At 42.6% G+C, this 19999-nt stretch overlaps 1 protein-coding gene across 1 annotated transcript; it reads left to right on the plus strand.

The window, feature by feature from the left end:
• The first annotated feature begins 10 nt into the window (after positions 1-10).
• On the plus strand, positions 11-14621 carry LOC118835687 (serine/arginine repetitive matrix protein 1-like). The gene is made up of 8 exons (XM_036742927.1): positions 11-19; positions 419-505; positions 1871-1991; positions 6344-6460; positions 7466-7934; positions 9430-9609; positions 12097-12285; positions 13661-14621. The coding sequence occupies exons 2-8, from the start codon at positions 439-441 to the stop codon at positions 13763-13765; spliced, it is 1248 nt and encodes a 415-aa protein (XP_036598822.1). The 5' UTR covers positions 11-19; positions 419-438; the 3' UTR covers positions 13766-14621.
• Positions 14622-19999: the final 5378 nt, after the last annotated feature.

Below are 19999 nucleotides of genomic sequence, written 5' to 3' on the forward strand. Positions count from 1 at the left end.
GTAGAGTTATCTGAATCGGGTAAGTTTTGTTAACATTGTGTTAATTTTGTTTTGAGTAGTTGAAATCCCAGTGGGTACTAGGAGTGTAGGGAGAAAGCAGGAAGCCTGCCACCACTAGAGTAGGTCTGTGTGGCCTGAATGAGTCATTTCACCCCTGACCAGAGTCTGTAAAATGGGGATCATAATTCCATCAGCTCCAGGCCAGATTGGATGTAAGGTATAGATAGGAAGCAGTGGGGTTGTGCGGAACTGTGGAAGATGTTCATAACTGTTAATGAGGACGTGAAATCCTACATCATCTCCAAAAATCCTGGCAAATCTTACTGACCCTCAGGAGAGAAGGCCACCCAGCCTTAGAAAAATAGATTTTTTTGTGTCTCTTAGGGGTAAACACTTTCTAAACACACGTATCTTTCAGAAGAAGACAAAGGTGGCAAAATGGCAGCAGCTGATTCCGTGCAACAGAGGCGGCAGTACCGGAGGCAAAACCAGCAGTCTTCTTCTGGTACAGACACTGGGATTTCTCTTACCTGGGTTAGAAAGGGAGGGCTCCCCAAGGGATTGGATTAAGAGGCCAGCTTCCTCCTACTGGAGCAGGAGTTCTTTCAGCACAGGCTCTGAGTCCTCACTCATTCATCTGCTTTACTACTGGGCCTTTATGAAATGACATGGCTGTAGTTACTGGACTGCTCATGTGCTGGGTAGCATGTTTGTTCAGTTGAGTTGATCTCAAATGAGAAATCTGGTTTCTAAATTCAATTTTATTTAGCTCATGGTATGCTTCAGGTTTAGGGCACGTCCCTGAATCACCTCTTGTACCATTCATAGTAACCCCTCAGACATTAGAGCTGTTGGAAGTCTGTGGTACATGAACAGTACTTTTTAGAAATTTAAGGTGATGTTTTCAAATTAAAATTTTAAAAGAGCTTTAACCCTCAGATTCACAGTTTGAGAATTTTCTTTACACAAGCTCAAATGACTATGTCGAAATAGGTGGAATAAATGTATAATAGATACAAAGTGTTACAGGCTATCCATTTAAGCAATTAAGATGCAAATGCTTGTTTGAATATTAACGTAGGTTTTTGTAGTTTTTATTAGGAGGCTGTATTGTAATTGCTTTGTGTTTGTGTATTATGGGGAAGGGTCATTGAATTAAAGAATTTAGCATTTTCAAAGGAAACTAAGAAAATCTGAACTTTTCAAGCCACAGAGTTTGTAAGAATAACACGGGTTTATAGAGATTGTATGGGGTGTTGGGTGGGGATAGAGAAGTTTGAGAACAAAGGTAGTACAGGGCTAATGATTTTAAAGATTATGATTTTTCAGTTTTAGATATCTAGATGACTCAATTAGTTTATTCATGTACTGATATCACTCAGTTCCATTTCTTCTCCTTTCCCCAAACTGCCTTCTTTTAATAGTAAAATATTACAGTTGAATACCCAGAAACAAAAATAACTTGAGGTATTTAGCTTTATTGTTGGATTTTAGAACAGTCCGGTGACCTCCTAGACAAATCTAGTTATTTCTTCTGTATAGATATAATGTGTTCTCTGCTCTTGTATTTGGTTCCAAAACCAGTGAGCATTTCTTGATCATCTGCATATTTCAAAGGGGTGTCCGTGCTAGGTGTTTGATGGTTTATGGTGCCGAGAGGTTTAATTCTAGCAGCTTGTCCATGTTGTTACCATTGCTTTCAAGAGATGTCAGATGTATTTAAACAGACACGCTCATCCTGGTGGGTTTTGGATAAAAGTCAAATGCCAGCCTGGCTACAGTTGGCCATTGCACAGGAGCGTAAAATGTTAACTCAATTTTCCATGGCCAATTGTGTGATTGTAGACTCTGGCTTCCTCCTCCTCTTCAGAAGACGAGCGACCGAAGAGATCAAACGTGAAAAATGGAGAAGTGGGAAGGCGTCGACGACATTCAGCCTCCCGGAGTGCATCCCCATCACCACGGAAACGCCAGAAAGAGTCCTCTCCTCGGTAACTTTCTTTACTAAGTCTTAGTGCCACTGCTCCAGTGAGAATTGACTTTCTTGACTGGGAGTGGGGAACCTGCAGCCTCGAGGCCACATATGTCCCTTTGACTGCATCCAAACTTCACAGAACAAATCCCCTTAATATAAAAGGATTTGTTCTGTAAAACTTGGTCTCAAAGGACCGTATTTGAGGACCTAGAGGGACATATGTGACTTCAAGGCCACAGGTTCTCCACCCCTGGTGCAGACTGAGCCCTTCTTCTTGAAGAATAGTGTGGCTTAGTGTTAGTGCTTCTTGCAGGGAATCTTCAGTCGATTCTATCTTGGGGTTTGGTTTAAATTTGATAATTGTTAATGTGTGGCATGAAATTGTGAACTGTATACGCATGTTTTGTCATTTGCATGACTGTAAGGAGCTTGATGTAGTTCTGTTTAGTGGGGTTCAGTTTTGTCTCCCTCAGTGTCACATTGTATCAAAGTAAATGTATGGTAAATCAAGTTTTTGACATTTGTTTTTCTCCACTGCTCTCAGGATGCAGATGGGAAAGAGGTGGCAATCGCCAATGATTAAAAGGTTGGTTAGAAATCACTTTGTAAATTAGGGTTAAGTATCAAAGCTTTAGTTACCTTCCTTCCAGGTGAATCTGAATCAGGGTGGATCACAACAAGGAGACGCTCCTTGATTCAGAAGCCCAGTTTCTTAGTTTCTTGTTACGTTAGCTTTGAATAATGTTTACAATCATATCAGATGTATATATTTATAGCTGCTCTGCAAAAGGCTTTTTTTTTTTAGAGGACTTGGAACTTTGGAGCTGGGCAGGACCTTGATTGCAATGATCTAGTAGAACCCCCACTATACCAATAAGGAAATGGAGACCCAACAGCCCAAGGTGCACATTGCAAGTTAGTGGCAGAGTTAGGACCAAAACCTAGATTTTTCCTACTGCTAATTCAGTTTTCTTTCCCATATACCACCATTTTTCTCTAGGGAAAGGAGCCTACAAGGGCTGCAGAAGGAAATAATTTTGAATGATGGAAAATGTCTAGTCGTGACATAGTAATATTAGATTATCTTATGTGACAAGTTAATTTCTTCATGTTCTACAATGTATATTATACATCTCTACATATATGGCCTCTTTCCCTCAAAACACTTAACCAAACATATAATACAACATTTTATATCTTTGTTTATAATAAAACTTTATATCCTACATGTAAAATAAATACGTTTGAATCTTTATGATAATGAATATTTAAAGATATGATATCCACTTACTAAGTTTTAAGAACCTTGGGCTCCATAATTTGGCCAGCTTTTGGATTCATATGGGGAAAAAAAAACCCTGGAAAAAATGATGCCGAATTTTTCTGTGAAAGTAAAGTAAATGAAAGTGTTGATGTCAAAACCTTCAAAAACCTGTTGGAATTTAACTGGACCTATTTCTAATCAGACAGAAGTTACTTAATTAGCATTTTCAAGTGTTGCAGGTGCTCTGACTAATACCATTTGGTATTGTTTGGAGTCCTAGGTATCATAAGCGCAATAAATAAACTGTACATTTCAGTGAGGATATTGGGAAGTGTTTGTTCTTAATCCAGAACCATGAGTCTGGGGCATCATAGCGCAACCAGTGATGGATAAGCCACAGATACGCTCCTGGTAGACCATGTATTGGCTCAGTCAACTTCATTTGGAAAAATCAGAACCTTTAAAAAGATATAAGGTGGGTCCAAAGAAGATTGGCTTCATTTCACCAGAGTTAACCCATAATTTTGGTCTTTTCTCTGGGGAATCCTAGCTGTAATGTAACTGATTCTATGGGTCTGGCCTGCTCTTGTAGAGATACTCGACTGCATCATGTTTGAACAGATCTAAGTTTGAATGTAGGACCTACTGCAAACCAAATCACGTTTTTCTTACCATTTCTTCTCACTTCAGCTCACGTTGTTCAACTAGATTTGTTTGGTGTTCCTCTCTTCCTAGTAAAAGGTCATTTTAGTTCAATGAAATGTCATTGAAAATGACTGTCAGAATTTTGCAGTTTAAGCCTAGCTAGTTTTTCGAGGTGAAAAAAGGACCATTTGGGATTCCAAGTGAAAAGATAGCGCACTTCTCTGGTCTTAAAATTTATTTCCTTTATTAGAGGAAATATTGTATGCAGGTAGACAGATAGTAGAAAATACGTTAGAGGTTTAAAACACCGTGGAAGCAGTGGGTACTTAGACAAAAGCTGAGAAAATAACCAGCTTTCTCAGCTTTTCATGACACCTTTGACCAAGGTCTCACTGTCATGCCCCCTTGAGGACATTATTAAAATAGCAGGCTGGCTCCCTTTTGAAGCTAGAGTAACCAAGTTAACTTAAGAGATCAGAAACTGGATTACCAAGATTTTTAGTGACTTTTCCAAGGTCACATGGTAATGAGTACTAGTAGCTGGGATTTGAACCCAGAACTCACTACTCCAAATCTGTTTTTTCCCCCTTCTCATTAGTTTGGTCTGAGTTCTAAAGGTCTTTTGACAGTTTGTTTACCTCATATGATCTTGGCTTTCAACTCACACAAAGTTGCCTGAGCTTTCTTGTCATATCCCATAGGGCTGGGCATAGAGGTGGCTGCTTTGACACCTCTTTTGAGTGATTGCCAGGACATTTTCCTCTCCATGCATAGACCTGTCCAAATTCGCTCCAACTCTTGTGGACTGCCAGGTCATGTGTTCTTCTGTTATTTGTTACTACATATTTTTTTTAAATTCTGAGGTTGTGTAGTTTGTTTCCATGTTCAATTTTAATCTGACCTCCCCACATCTAAGATTCTGTTCTTAAATTTATAAATATATTTTAGAAATTCTCCTCCCCCTCAGCACTTTGGGTGTCCATAACAAAATTAAAGAGGTATAGATCTTTGTTCTAATTCCCTGAGTGATCCAAGTCCTCCTGCTTGGACGTTAAGATTGTCATCCCGAGTTTTACAACTCCTGTCATTCTTAGTTTGTCCCATCTAAGAACAAGAACATCCAGTCATTGCATCTGCCTCTGCTGGATCAGGAGTGTTTGTCAAGAGTTGTGTGTTTTTGGTTTTGTTATATTTTGCCTTCCTTTTCATATCCCCTGAATCCTAAAATGTCGGTATTTTCTATTCAGAATAGAGCCATGGGAGTGTTGAAACAAATCCCCCTGTAATGGTATCCAGTAAAGCAGTTGGCATGCTGTCTGAAAAGTGTGATCCCTGAAGAGCACCTTTTGTAGTTAGGGTGTGATTGGATAGCATGCTCATACATTTATATATGTGACAGCTGTCCTCAAAGTCAGAAAGACCTGAGTTCAAGTCATATTTCTTTCTTACATATACTGATTAGGAACCTGGTGAAGTCACTTAACTTCTGTCCCAAGAAATTCTCCTAAGACTAAAAGTTCCAGAGTGTTATTTCTACAGGTATTATTTCCTTAAGTAGAGTTCCCTTTATCACTGAAATCTTGGGGTCAAGTCAAAATATTTTTAGGTTTACAGAACACTTTATAAATATTATCTGATTCGTTCCTCTCCTACCTCGTGATGCAGGCAGTATGCATTTTGCAGGTGAGGAAAACTGAGAGATTATGACAAGCTCACAACTGTTTAGTAAGTGACAACACTGGCTTTCCAGCCTAGGTCTTCTGACTCCGAATCAAGTGGTGTTTTTTAAGTTGGATCTTAAATAGGTTTTCTGAGTCCCATGTCCATATCTCTCTTCCCTCCTCGCCCCCCCCCAAAAGCATAATGCAGTCTTCAAATTTTAGTTGTAAACACTTTGATTACAGTAGATAGTGGAGGCTTGCAGATAAATAGATGTCTGATTAAGGAGAGTAATGTATTTGTGCTGGTTGAGAAAGGAAAGCTACAATGTGCATTTGTCTGTGTCTTTGGTGGATGGCAGGCAGAGTTGGTGAACTTTAGCATTTTTTATAATGAGACTGCCAAGTTAGCCTAGTCTTCTTAACCTTATATTAAGTTGGTTTTATTTACACATATACATACACAAAAGAGAGGGGCCTTAGCATAGTTATATTTAGACCACAGCTTTCAAGCCACTGGTGCCTCTCTCATGTGTAGCCTCATTGAAATTTAGAAACTAAATGAACCCTGTAACTCATTTAATCTGATTCTCTTCCCTCAACAAGTAAAGAAAATGAGGCCCAAAGCTGTGAAAGTTGTTCATCCAATTAGTGGCTGAGCTAGAACCCAGCTCCCAACTCCACTCCTGGCACTCTGCTATAACACGAGGCTTTTCTTGATTTCTGATTTCTTGAGAAATTGTTGTTATATTTGATTCTACAAAAACTACAATTAATAGTGCCCTTCTTTTGGTTTAGTAGCAGACGGAGAAGAAGTCCATCACCACCACCGGCCAGACGACGGCGCTCTCCTTCTCCTGCCCCTCCACCCCGGCGGCGGAGGTCTCCCACACCGCCGCCGCCACCACCACGGCGCAGGTACCTCAGGGCTTTAGGGGGTTGATGGCTTCTGCTTGGGGATCATTGACAAGGAAGCATAGATCTGTGGCTGTCATGTGACCTAAATGGTCTAGCCTACAAGAAACTATGAGACTTCTGGCAGGCTGAAAGTGTACAGGGGCTTGAACTTGAAGTTTATATTACAACCACAGTCTTTCTATGTGCTTTAAATACTAGTTTCAAGATAGGGTTAGCCTTTTGCATCCAGGGAGATGAAAGGAGAGAAAAGCATCTTAGGGATTGTTTATCTAGAATTCAACTAGAAAGTTATAATAGTGTTGGGGGGAGGGGGGCAGAGGTCTTCATTCTACCTGCAGACCGGGGATATGAGCCAAAAAGCATTGGCCTGAATATTAGGAACCCGAGTTCTAGTTTTGGCTTTGCGATCAACTAGATGTGTTATCATTAGGCAAGTTGCTTTTCTGTGGGCCTCTGTTACCAATGACAAGGGATTCAGTGAGATGATCTCTAAGGTTTTTTTTTTTTTACCTCTAAGGTAATAGTTCTTATATGTTAAACCTAAAGTTCTACACCTTTCATACCTTATGATTCCTGTATACTAAGAATAAATTGTTAATAATTATTACTAAGAAGTAGGTCCCAAGATTCCAAAGTGCCTTTTGAATCATCATAAAAAGATAAATTGATTTTCGTTATAGTCTGTGTTGAGTATGCTTAGTTTCCTTGCCTTTAAAGTGATGGTATCAGCTAATTGACTTCAAAGGTAACTTCTGGCTCTATAATCCTACCCTATCCTAGATGAATTTTGAAAATTTGAAATCTCTATGTTACTTGAGCTAACTGCAGTCCACCATTCTGGCTAAGTCAGAATTTTCTAGAAAATGAATTCTTGGCTGGTGTGAAATTTTTGAAATCTCAGCATGGCTTGAGAGAATCCCTCCAGCAGTAGATGGAGACTTTCCACCTAGCTTTCCTTTGTGTTTTGTTCCCCTCTTCATCTTAGCGTCTGTATGTTTGTTCTAGGACTCCTTCTCCTCCCCCACGTCGACGCTCACCTTCTCCAAGAAGATACTCTCCTCCAATCCAGAGAAGATACTCTCCTTCCCCCCCTCCTAAGAGAAGAACAGCTTCCCCACCACCACCTCCCAAGCGAAGAGCATCGCCATCGCCTCCCCCAAAGCGACGGGTCTCCCATTCGCCACCTCCGAAGCCAAGAAGTTCCCCTGTTACAAAGAGACGTTCCCCTTCCTTATCATCTAAGCATAGGAAAGGGTCACCCCCTAGCCGATCTACCCGAGAAACCCGGTCTCCTCTACCAAACAAACGGCATTCACCTTCACCACGGCCTCGACTTCCTCATACCTCTGCAAGTCCTCCCCCACTCCGAAGAGGAGCTTCATCTTCACCCCAAAGAAGGCAGTCCCCATCACCAAGCACTAGGCCTATCAGGAGAGTCTCCAGAACCCCGGAACCCAGAAAAGCAAAAAAGTGGGTGCTTTTAGGATTGTTGAACTTTACACTCTGTTCATTTGTCAGCAGATTTGTTATAGGGGATGTTTTACCCAGTGTCTTTAAAGGTCCCTTTCATCCGCACCTCCTACAATATCCTTGATGAGTATTTGTCTAGTCTTTGCTTGAACACATGGGCCTCCATTCTGTTTTTTGGTTAGAAAGTTATTCATTCTATGGAAAGCTCTGCCTTTCTGCCAGTTGTATGCTTCTAACTCCATGTAGAAGGCTAGAATGCCGTATTACACTGAAGGGATGTGATGTGGTAGAGTGAAAAGAATGCTGACCTTAGAATCCAAAGGGCCCGATAGGAATCCTAGATCTCTGTCTCTGCCCATGGAACCATGGGCAAGCCTGGGCATCTGTTCCCATGTCTATAAAATGAGGGCTTTGGATTTAATCTCTGAGAATCCCGTCTAGCTTTAAAGTATATGGTCCTTTGGTTTTGTTGTAAGCAAATCTGGTATTTGAAGTTCCTTCTTGGATGCCTTGTTGAAGCTTAGAGGCCAGCCCTCAGCTTTCAAAGGCCGATGTCAGAAGAGCAAAGGACCACTGTTGGAGAGGCTGTAATTACTGGATCACCTTTGGGATGGCAGGACTGACTTAGTCTAATGAAATACAGAAAGATTCAGCAGTGGAACCCTAACTGCCTTGTGTTTTTTAGACGTAGCTACTTGGGAAATAGTCTCCCTAGTTGAAAGAAGAAGGGTCAGGGCCTTGTTGTCGAAGTGTTAGAGTTTTCTAAGCATGTCAGAAAACAATAGAAATACAAAGCATTTGAAGCAAACTTGATAGGGTTTTCACCATCTCTTTTAGTCTTCAAGAAGTTATATCGTTACATCATCATTAGTACGTATGGATTTGTTTGATGCTCCTTAGTAAAATGTTAATGGAATCCTTCCAAAATAATGACTTTGGGGATCCTGCGGTGTTCCCCTTACCTGAAAAGCACTCCGGAAGAGAAAAGAAAGTGTGTCGGGGAATAATAAAGTTCTTTGAATTGCTTTTCTTCATCCCAAGGAGGAATTTGGAGATGTGGATTATGTTCCTGTTAGTTTGATTTAGGATGCCTTTGTGAGCAGATGCTGGGTTGGAGATACTGTGCAGATTACTGTAGCACCTTTCCACCTAGGGGTGTAAACTCTTTTTTTGGACTCCAAGTGATTGGCATTGTCTTTGCCCCCTCAGAGGTGGTCATATTACTACTTTCCTGCGTCTTGTGGGACTTTGTACTATGGTAAAGTGGCCTGGTGTATGTAATATGAAGGAACAGTTTAAGAGACTGGTAAGTTGTATCATAAAGAAAGTGTTATTAGTTTTTTTAGCCTTTGCTTTCCCCTCGATGGGAATCAAATTAAACAATGTAATTTGACTAGGATGTTTAATGTGAATTGGCAGAGTATGTATGTATGTATGTATATATTACTAAGGAATTTGGGGGATTAATTTTTTATTCTTTTCAGGGCTGCCTCACCAAGTCCCCAGTCTGTAAGAGGGTCTCATCTTCCAGATCTGCCTCCAGATCTCCTGAGCCAGCAGCTAAGAAACACCAAGCACCTCCATCCCCCACCCAGTCTCAGTCCCCATCCACAAACTGGTCGCCAGCAGCACCTGTCAAGAAGGCTAAAAGCCCCACGCCGAGCCCATCGCCTGCCAGGGTACGAGTCTCTTGGTTTGTTCAGCCATTCAGCAGCAACTTGGGAGGGGTGGGGGTGGGATAGAAAAATAAATCAGGTCCTATCCATGCCCTCTGTTAGAAGGGTGATAAGGCTTACGTAATTCTGTTTGATTCAAGTCATCAAGCAGTTATTACAAGCTACTTTGTGCGTGCTAGGTATCATATTTGGTATTAGGGATGCAGAGGTGAAGGAGTAGAAGGACAGACACACATAGCTGGGATAGGTGCAAGTTTTGAGGAAGAGATTCCTCTGAGTTGGGGGCAGGTTGTGCTTGAGTTGGGCCAGGGTGTGTGTGGCAGTTTCAGGTTGGCTAGGATATGGAATACAGCCAGTTTGTGAGAGACCTGTATCAATGAAAGCAGAGGTCCGTGTCTGTCCTTGGCTACTGGAAAACCAGGAGAGCAAGGCCACTGCTGGGAAACAGGGTCACCTCAGCACCTCTGTAAGGTAATAAACAAGCCTGCTCCTTGGGCCAGGCAGTAAATTTGGAATCAACACAATTTCACAACAGGTTACAACAAACAATGTCCAGGAGGTTTCAAGCCTAGGTGGCTAGGGAATAGGGAAGTGTAGGAAGGGCAGGGGCATGTGGGAAGAGGCTGCAGGGAAAAAAAAATAGAAGGCATAGAAGTGAGAGAGGTGGAAAGCCTGTGCTCAAACCCTGCCTCTCATTCCCTCCTGCCTAATCTGCATTGGTGCAGGGAAGTTCCCCTCAGGGTATCATTTGTATTAATCACAGGTCTAGACCCAGAAAAATGTAGTAAGAATAATCACGATGATTATATGAGTGGGAAATGTCCCATTAGTCACCTTCACTTTTCATATTTGATCTTTTAAGTCGTTGATATTTTCATTCTTGGATTTCCCAGAGAAGTGTTTCTAGAATGCTTCAGTGTTTTGTTGGAAGTATTTCACTGTTTTACTTAAACTGAAGATTAATAGGTTCATTGTCCCACAGGCAGATTCTGTCTATGAGCATTTGTCCTAAACCTTCAGTTTTTCATAAACCAAATACTTGGTGTCTTTTTCAAGACATTTTGCTAATTGGAGTGTTTTTGGTTACAGCCCTATAATTGCATATTTGAGTCATGTATATGCTATAGAGACAGAAAATGAGAATGATCTAAAGTCACTGTGTTCCCTTAAATAGTGTTTCTCATAATGAAGGAGGAAGGCTCACATGTGTTTCGGTAATGGTGTATTTTACACTAGAAAAAAAGTGAGAGCAGAGTTAATAGAATTGTAGGATGCTATCTCAGAAGTTAGAGAAGCGAAGAAATCGTGGCAAGTTTAAACAGTCCAGTCTGCTGAATGAAATTGCACTTTTAAATCCAGCATTAAACACAGCTGGATGGGGATTTCATTTCTTTGTAGTCTCCCTATGAGAGAAGTTTTGTCCTTCGTTGCCTAAGTTTGCACTTGGGTTAGTTTTAAAATAATAAAACTCCAAACTAGTTTTTATTCTTTAGTGCCATCTTGGGAGGTTTGCTTTGCAAAATGTGGGATGAGTTTTAGAGGAGCTAACCAAAAAGCTCCTTCAAGGACAAACGCTAGAAAAATGTTTGGTTCTTTATGGTTATGTATGTTGGTTGGGAGAATTCTTTTTGTACACATTTTTATAGAAACATGTAGGGAAACATGCAGCTTTGAAAGAATAGTGGTAGTTTAAGCAGAGATTGGGAGGTGGTTTCATTCGGTACGGGCAGAAGAGGAGCTCAGTCTTGGATAGGAGACGGTCCAGTGAAGACAATCCCATAGACAGCTGGAAATGTAGGCCTGGCGGGACTTGGAGAAATCAAGGCTGGCAGTGCTTTCATTTGGGAGTTGGCCATCCAGGGGTAATGATGGAAGCCACGGGGTGGAGGAAATGAGCAGCATAGATGTAAAGGGTCAAGGACAGGTTTGGGAAGATTGCTCCAGAGGCAGAAGGAAGACCTAGTGAAGAGAGAGAAATGTGCCAGGCCAATCAGGCAGAGAAAGGTAGGTGACACGCGGATGCAGATGGAGGCAGTGACCCCTGCACAGCTGAGACACAATCCTATAGGCAGGCGGAGGGAAAGGAACACTGTCGGCAATCGAGCACTTTCTCTGTGACCATGGGCAAGCCCACTTCATTCCTGACCTGAATTTCCTTCTTTGTGAAATGATGGGGTTGGATTAGATGACTTTCAGAGTCTCTTTGAGCTCCAAGTCCTGTGAACTCATGAACCAGACATTTGGAATGAGAATGTTTCCAAATTCTTCCTGAGCCTGGCTTTCTCCCTAACCTGTTGGGTTTTCCATGTGGACAATGGTCTCCCCGTATTGTATCTTCCTGTCAGAGCTTACCTGCCTTCAGGCTGGCAGTTTCTGAGGTCTCCACAAGGCCTGGGAGATGTGGGGGTTGGGCCTGGATTTCCAGCATCTGTCCTAATGGTGAGACCACTGAGGCTAATCAGTGCAATTGCTTTTTTCATGGCTTCTCAGAATTCAGACCAGGAAGGTGGTGGGAAGAAAAAGAAGAAGAAGAAGGACAAAAAACACAAAAAGGATAAGAAGCACAAAAAACACAAAAAACATAAGAAGGAGAAGGCGGCAGCTGCTGCTGCTGCTGCTGTGGCATCCACCACCACATCAGCCCAGGAAGAACCTGAAGCAGAGACAGAGCCCAAAAAGGTAACATGGGCACTGAGCTGGGTACAGGGGCTGCTCTGCTGCCACTGGGTAAAGTCAGGAGGCAAGCCTTCTGCTTAGAAAATACTTTTCTCCTCATTCACCCCACTGCCCCCACCCCAATTAGGAGGGCAGTTTGTTTTCCAGATATGTTGGGGACTTCTGCTCTTGTATTCACTCGGGGTCACTGGGTCCCGTTTTCTTTCAGGGGTACTAGGGTGTTGTAGATGGTGGGCGGGTAAGATAGTTGATCTTCTGATCGAAGAAGAAGCCTTAGAATTCCTCTAGCTTGGCTCTCTCACTTAATAGATGAGGAATCAATCTAAAGTCCAGAGCAGTTAGCCCTCTGGGTCGTAGAGATCACTGGTGGGACCACAAGGTTTCCCAACTCCCTGGCCAGAGCCTCCTTCTGCTGCCACCTTTGGTGGCCCTGGAGCTGCGTGAAGCTACTGAATGAAAGGGTAGAACTTACATGAGCCCCAGGCTCAGCTTGAACAAATACGAACGAAGCTTTCAAATAATGCAACCAGCTGACAACAATCCAACAGATAGTGGTGAGAGGAAAACGTAATTGTCACCTGTGCCCCTCTTCTAAGAGTTTAATCTGGTAGTAATATGTCAAAGTGCTTGGTGTTAAAAGTATCATCTGCTTTCAAGACAGTTGGTGAATGGATTGGGCATTGTAGCCAGTTCTGACTTGCACAGTGAGTAGACCTGATACTTTCCAAAGCCACACTTCAATTGGTGTTGTCTTGATATTCTTCCCTATTCATAAAACAATGGAAATATCACCGTTTCCCCTTTCTTAGGAAAGCCAAGCCACAGGAAAGGTTGTTTTCTGCCTTAGGTTGGAGAGCAAAATTCAGTGATAGAGCACACACATTCCCCTAGTTATTGCAGTGTTGACATTTTTCCTGTGTGATTCAGGACCTTCCGTTACTGGGATCTGATTCTCTGAAATGCATTGCACTCAGCTGTCACCTCTGTGGCTGAGGCAAAGACCAGCATGAATAATTTTGAGAGGAATAAAATGGCACATATATTTTACTTTGAGATGTGGTATGATTTTTATAGTTCATTTACCTCTTTGACACTGTGTTCCAAGCGTAGGTTGAAATGAAGCTGGATTTGCCCTCTGAAAGGCAGACTGGCATAAGGAACTTCACTTTGGATGGGTGTTAGGGCCTGAGGCCTGGCCCTGACACTCCCTTTGCCACATGGCTAGGGACAGGGTCCTCTATCCAGTGTGGCAGCCATCAGGCTTGGGGGAAAGGCAGGGAGTCTGCTCAAAAGTCCTTGTGAACCTCTGGAGCTGCTAATGTTTCCTCTTGGCACTTGTCAGTGATTAGAAAGATGAAGTTGGATTTTCTCTCTGCAGGAGACCGAGAGTGAAGCTGAAGACAACCTGGATGACCTAGAGAAACACCTTCGGGAAAAGGCACTGAGGTCCATGAGAAAGGCGCAAGTGTCCCCACAGTCCTAGATGGGACCGTTTGTTATAATGTACATTTGATTGGGTTTGTACTCAGATTCCATTTCACAATTGCTAAAATGTGTTTGAGCTTTAGGCTATAACATTTTGTTGTCATAATTGCTAGGTTGAGGTTCACCATGTAAAAAAAGGGCATGGATTTACATTACAAAAGGTGTCCACAGTGTACTAGTGACATTCATTGACAGCCAACATAACTTCATTTAGAGACATTTTTAAGGGGAAAAAAATTTTTTAAAGGGGTTTAAGTACGGCTGACAGCCGTCTGGTTCCTTTAAATCCTCCCAGCCCTGGCCGTACACAGAGGTTATCTTTTAAGTTCTTGTTCAATTCTTGGCCCCCCTGTAAGTTATGAGGCTTTGGCCTTGAAGCTGCCCAGAAGAGAGACCACTGTTCACCAGAAGTCGACACAAGCATTTTTAATGCCACACTCTTTTCCCATTGCTGTCGTCTCTGCTGAAGTGAATCAAGATTAGAGCTCTGAGGACGGTCCGGAAAACGAACGCACGCTGTTCGCCAGGACACTGTGGGCTTATTCTGATGTTGTAACTAGTTGATTTGGAACACTGGAATTCCATTTTTTCCTGTCTTGTTCCCCCACCCCACCCCCCCATTTGCTTGTAAGGACAGTTATGCCCCAGAAAGGTTCCTTCAGTTACATAAAATTCTGTTTGTGAAATGACAGCATTGCCCCATTCATAATTCTTGTCTTGTTAGGGTTCTTCCAGTTGGTAGACTGAACTTTCAGAGCTGTTTGCTTTTGAAAAGTGGAAGGATCTCAATTTTGGATATTGTCATGTTTTCACCGTTTTATTTTATTTTGTTTTTTGTTGGGTTTTTTTGTCTTTTTTTTTTGTTGGTTTTTTAAAATAAGCTATATAAAGCTTGTGGATTAAACAGAATAAATTTCTAAATTTAAAAGCATGTTTGTCCTTGTCTCATTGAAGTATAATTGGTTAGGAAGGGCCCTTAGAGACCATATGATTCCCACCTCCCCATTAATGGCAAATGGGGGCTATTTATAGAAACAAATATTCAAAGCCCTCTGGAAAACATGCCCTTGTTTCTGCCCATTGGAGCTCTCTCCAGAGGACGGGGAAGGAAAAACAGGGCCATTTACCTCTGCTTTCTTGGTCAGGACAGAGCTCTTGCTTAATCAATCTTTCCAAATGGGTTTTGCCTATGTGCCAGCTTTCTCTTAAGTTGCCAGCCTGAAAAATAATGGTATTTCTTTCCAATAAGTATTGAGTTTTTGCCTCACTTTCAGTCAGCAGGATTTCCCATTCCTAGGGGAGTGGATAGACCCCAGTAGGCTTCCAGAAGGACCCAAGCACACTTTTATTTCGAATGTGAGAGAGAAGAGGCTCAAAGGATGGAAGGTTTTGTGCTTGAAAGACTTAGCACATCCGAGTTAATATCTGGGTACGGTTTTTTAGAATAAGGGGTATCAGCCAATCAAGTGTTGAGTACCAACTGTGCCAGAACAAAGACAAAACCCGAAATCCAGGCCCCTGAGTTTACCTTCTATGGAGTAAGTCAACAGGCATACAAATAGGTTGATAAAAGGCAAAAATACAAGATCACCTTGGTGGGGGTGAGTGGGGGAGGAAATCAGGAGAGGTTCCATGTAGTAGATGTTACTCAAGCAGAAGAAAAGGTCAGGAAGAGGTAAGGTGGGAATGTGTACATCATGGAGCCTTGAGTAGGAAGGGGAGGACTGAAGTATAGTTGGAAAGCCAGGTTGGGCCTGGCCATAAAGGGCTAAGCTGAACAGTGGAGCTCCTATTTGCTCCTGTCACTGATCCTATTTGGGTCTGTGACCCCAGTGCTACCCTGGAGGGGTGGGAGTTAGGTTTTAGGGCATATTATGCCTGTGGCACCCTGGACCCCTTCATCTATGAGATGGGTACTGCCAGTTTTCTCTGAGATTTCATTCCCCCACCCCTTCTGTAAATGCTCTAGGGGCTTATTTGAAGAGGTAGCAACCACTGTAAGTGCATCTCCTTAATCACAGAGCATTAGGACAGGAAGGGACGTTAGGTAGAATGGAGTCCTACCCCCTAGTTTTACTGAAGCTGAAACCCAGACAGAAGTGACTTACACAAGGCTTCCTAACAGAGTCTAGTACTCTGGTCTGGCTCTGTTCTGTATTGAAGTAAACCCTAAGTAGGGCAGGACTCCCCAGGACTGGAGATGTGGGAGCCTGAGGCCTTAGAACCAGAACACCTGAGACTGACGTTCCTCCATTACTTTCCAGAAGAACTTTGGACGCCAGCCTGCCTTTTCTCACAAGGCTTCCTATGACATCAAGTCAAGCAGCTCATGGGAAAGCATTTTATAAGATAAAATGCAGTACAAACCTAAAACACACAGTTGGAGCACCCTCTAAGAGTCCATGAAGTGTTTATGGCTTCTCCAGCGCTGGTCACACTGTCCCACACGGCAGGCGTCACTCATCTGATGCTGTGCTTAGCATCTGCCACATGCGTGACCCACAGCCTGTGTTCTAGGGCACGGGCAGTTTTGCATGGAGGCTACTCCAAGAGCCTGGCTCTGCTTGAGCCGAATCACACCCTGTCCTTTTTGCCTGGTCACTCTCACTCTGAGGCCTTTGTATTTGGAAAGCCCAGCACAGCCTGTGCCTATCGTGGCATTCTGGACTCCCATGAGCTCCCTTCTTTGAGGGGCTCTCAGAGCCCAGCTCAGACCAAGACTGGTGCAGAGGCATCTAGCACATGGCCCAGACCAAGTTAAAATGTCATTGGGAAATAACATAACAAATGAAAAGAACAAGGAAACAAACAGGACCCTGCTCTTTTCTAAGTCACCTTGTGCCCTGTAGGGATCCTTATGTACTGTTCAGTCCTCCCATTTCTCTTTGACACCAACACCCCCAGTGGATAGAGGACGTCCCCTGCTTTTCCCAGGTTCTCTGTACAAAACTCCAAATTTGTTTTGTTTGTTTTTAGCACTTCACTGGGCTTCTGATGAAAAGATACGTGACCTCTCCTTTTTGAATGCCATTGGTGAGGAGGAGTCACTAACGGTGGCCTTAGTCTTCATACACATGCCCACTCAGTGACAACTTCATGGCAGCATCTGGCCAGAGTGCCACCTTGGCCAAATCAGTCACTAGTTGGCTAGACCCCTCACGTGAGAACATCTGTTGGAGAGGGTAAATCAAGGTATCTCTAAACAAGGGGAAATAGGTGGTGGAAATCAGGAGATACCGTAACAGAGACAGAAGCATCACTTAGAAGGATAGTTCATGGCATCCTGAAACAATTATTGGAGCTGGAAAGGACCTTAGAGAGCAACTAAACCAACATCATTAGGATACTGAGGCCGTGAATGGAAGTGAGTGGAAGAATTTGAACCAGTCCCAGAAACCAAGTCCTCTTCAACGATGGTGTCAAATGGAAACAGCCCTGCAGCCACTGACTGAGCCAGAAAACAGTAAATTAACATCTATGTTGTATTTTTTATTTATTTTGTTAAATGTTGCCCAGTTATATTTTTTTTTAATTTAAATTTATTTATTTAACATATTTGGTTTTCAGCATTGATTTTCACAACAGTTTGAATTACAAACTTTCTCCCCATTTCTACCCTCCCCCCCACTCCAAGATGGCTTATATTCTGGTTGCCCTGTTCCCCAGTCAGCCCTCCCCTCTATCACCCCCCTCCCCTCTCATCCCCTTTTCCCTTCCTTTCTTGTAGGGCAAGATAAATTTCTACGCCCCATTGCCTGTGTATCTTGTTTTTTAGTTGCATGCAAAAACTTTTTTTGTTTTTGAACATCTGATTTTAAAACTTTGAGTTCCAAATTATCTCCCCTCTTCCCTTCCCACCCACCCTCCCTAAGAAGTCAAGCAATTCAACCTAGGCCACACATGTATCATTATGTATAACCCTTCCACAATACTCATGTTGTGAAAGGCTAACTACATTTTGCTCCTTCCCAACCCATCCCACTTTATTGAATTTTCTCCCTTGACCCTGTCCCCTTTCCAAAGTGTTTGTTTTGATTACCTCCACCCCCATCTGCCCTCCCCTCCATCATCCTCCCCTTTTATTTTTTTTTTATCTTCCTCCCTCTTCTTTCCTGTGGGGTAAGATACCCAACTGAGTATGTATGGTATTCCCCCTCAGGCCAAATCTGATGAGAGCAAGGTTCACTCATTCCCCCCTCACCTGCCCTCTCCCCTCCTCCCACAGAACTGCTTCCTCTTGCCACCTTTATGCGAGATAATCCACCCCATTCTATCTCTCCCTATCTCCCTCTCTCAGTATGTTGCTCTCTCATCCCTTAATTTCATTTTATTTCTTTTTGATATCTTCCCTTCATCTTCAACTCACCCTGTGTCTGCTCTCTCTCTTTTACATATATATATATATACATATATATATACATACATATATAAAAACACACATATATACACATACATACTCATACATACATATACACATAGATATATACATACATACACATTCACTTATATATATACATAAACATATATATATATGCATATTCCCTTCAACTACCCTAATACTGAGGTCTCATGAATCGTAAACATCATCTTTCCATGTAGGAATGTAAACAAAACAGTTCAACTTTAGTAAGTCCCTTATGATTTCTCTTTCTTGTTTACCTTTTCATGCTTCTCTTGATTCTTGTGTTTGAAAGTCAATTTTCTATTCAGTTCTTTTCTTTTCACTGAGAAAGCTTGAAAGTGCTCTATTTTATTGAAAATCCATATTTTGCCTTGGAACATGATACTCAGTTTTTGCTGGGTAGGTGATTCTAGGTTTTAATCCTAGCTCCATTGACCTCCGGAATATCGCATTCCAAGCCCTTCGATCTCTTAATGTAGAAGCTGCCAGATCTTGGGTTATTCTGATTGGGTTTCCACAATACTCAAATTGTTTCTTTCTGGCAGCTTGCAGTATTTTCTCCTTGATCTGGGAGCTCTGGAATTTGGCGACAATATTCCTAGGAGATTTCTTTTTGGGATCTATTTGAGGAGGCGATCGATGGATTCTTTCAATTTCTATTTTGCCCTGTGGCTCTAGAATATCAGGGCAGTTCTCCTTGATAATTTCTTGAAAGATGGTATCTAGGCTCTTTTTTTGATCATGGCTTTCAGGTAGTCCAATGATTTTTAAATTATCTCTCCTGGATCTATTTTCCAGGTCAGTGGTTTTTCCAAGGAGATATTTCACATTGTCTTCCATTTTTTCATTCCTTTGGTTCTGTTTTATAATATCCTGATTTCTCATAAAGTCACTAGCTTCCACTTGCTCCAATCTAATTTTTAAAGTAGTATTTTCTTCAGTGGTCTTTTGGACCTCCTTTTCCATTTGGCTAATTCTGCCTTTCAAGGCATTCTTCTCCTCATTGGCTTTTTGGAGCTCTTTTGCCATTTGAGTTAGTCTGTTTTTAAGGTGTTGTTTTCTTCAGTGTATTTTTGAGTATTTTTTTGGGTCTCCTTTAGCAAGTCATTGACTTGTTTTTCATGGTTTTCTCGCAACCTTCTCATTTCTCTTCCCAATTTTTCCTCTACTTCTCTAACTTGCTTTTCCAAATCCTTTTTGAGTTCTTCTATGGCCTGGGGCCAGTTCATGTTTTTCTTGGAGGCTTTTGTTGTAGGCTCTATGACTTTGGTGTCTTCTTTAGGCTGTATGTTTTGGTCTTCTTTGTCACCAAAGAAAGAATCCAAAGTCTGAGACTGAATCTGGGCGCGTTTTCGCTGCCTGGCCATATTCCCAACCAACTAACTTGACCCTTGAGTTTTTCAGTGGGGTATGACTGCTTGTAGACTAACGAGTTCTATGTTCCACGTTTGGGGGGGAGGTGCCAGCTCTGTCAGACCCGCACTACTCCTTCCCCAAGAACCCCCAGTCCAGACTGGGCTTAGATCTTCAGCAGGCTGTTGCACTCCTGCTCTGATCCGCCACTTAATTCCTCCCACCAGGTGGGCCTGGAGCCGGAAGTAACAACAGCTGTAGCTGCCCCACCTCCGCTACCCCCGGGGCTGGAAGCCGAACGGCGAACTCCTTCCACTCCCGCAGCTTTTCCCACTAACCTTCTCCGCAGTCTTTGGTGTTTGTGGGTCAAGGGGTCTGGTAACTGCCACAGCTCACATATTCAGGGCGCTAGGGCCCCCTGCGCCCGGCTTCTGATCTGGATGGTCCACGCCGCTCAGGCTGGGCTCTGCTCCACTC

This window comes from Trichosurus vulpecula, chromosome 2 (genome assembly GCF_011100635.1).
Source record: "Trichosurus vulpecula isolate mTriVul1 chromosome 2, mTriVul1.pri, whole genome shotgun sequence".
In the NCBI taxonomy this organism is placed as follows: Eukaryota; Metazoa; Chordata; class Mammalia; order Diprotodontia; family Phalangeridae; genus Trichosurus; species Trichosurus vulpecula.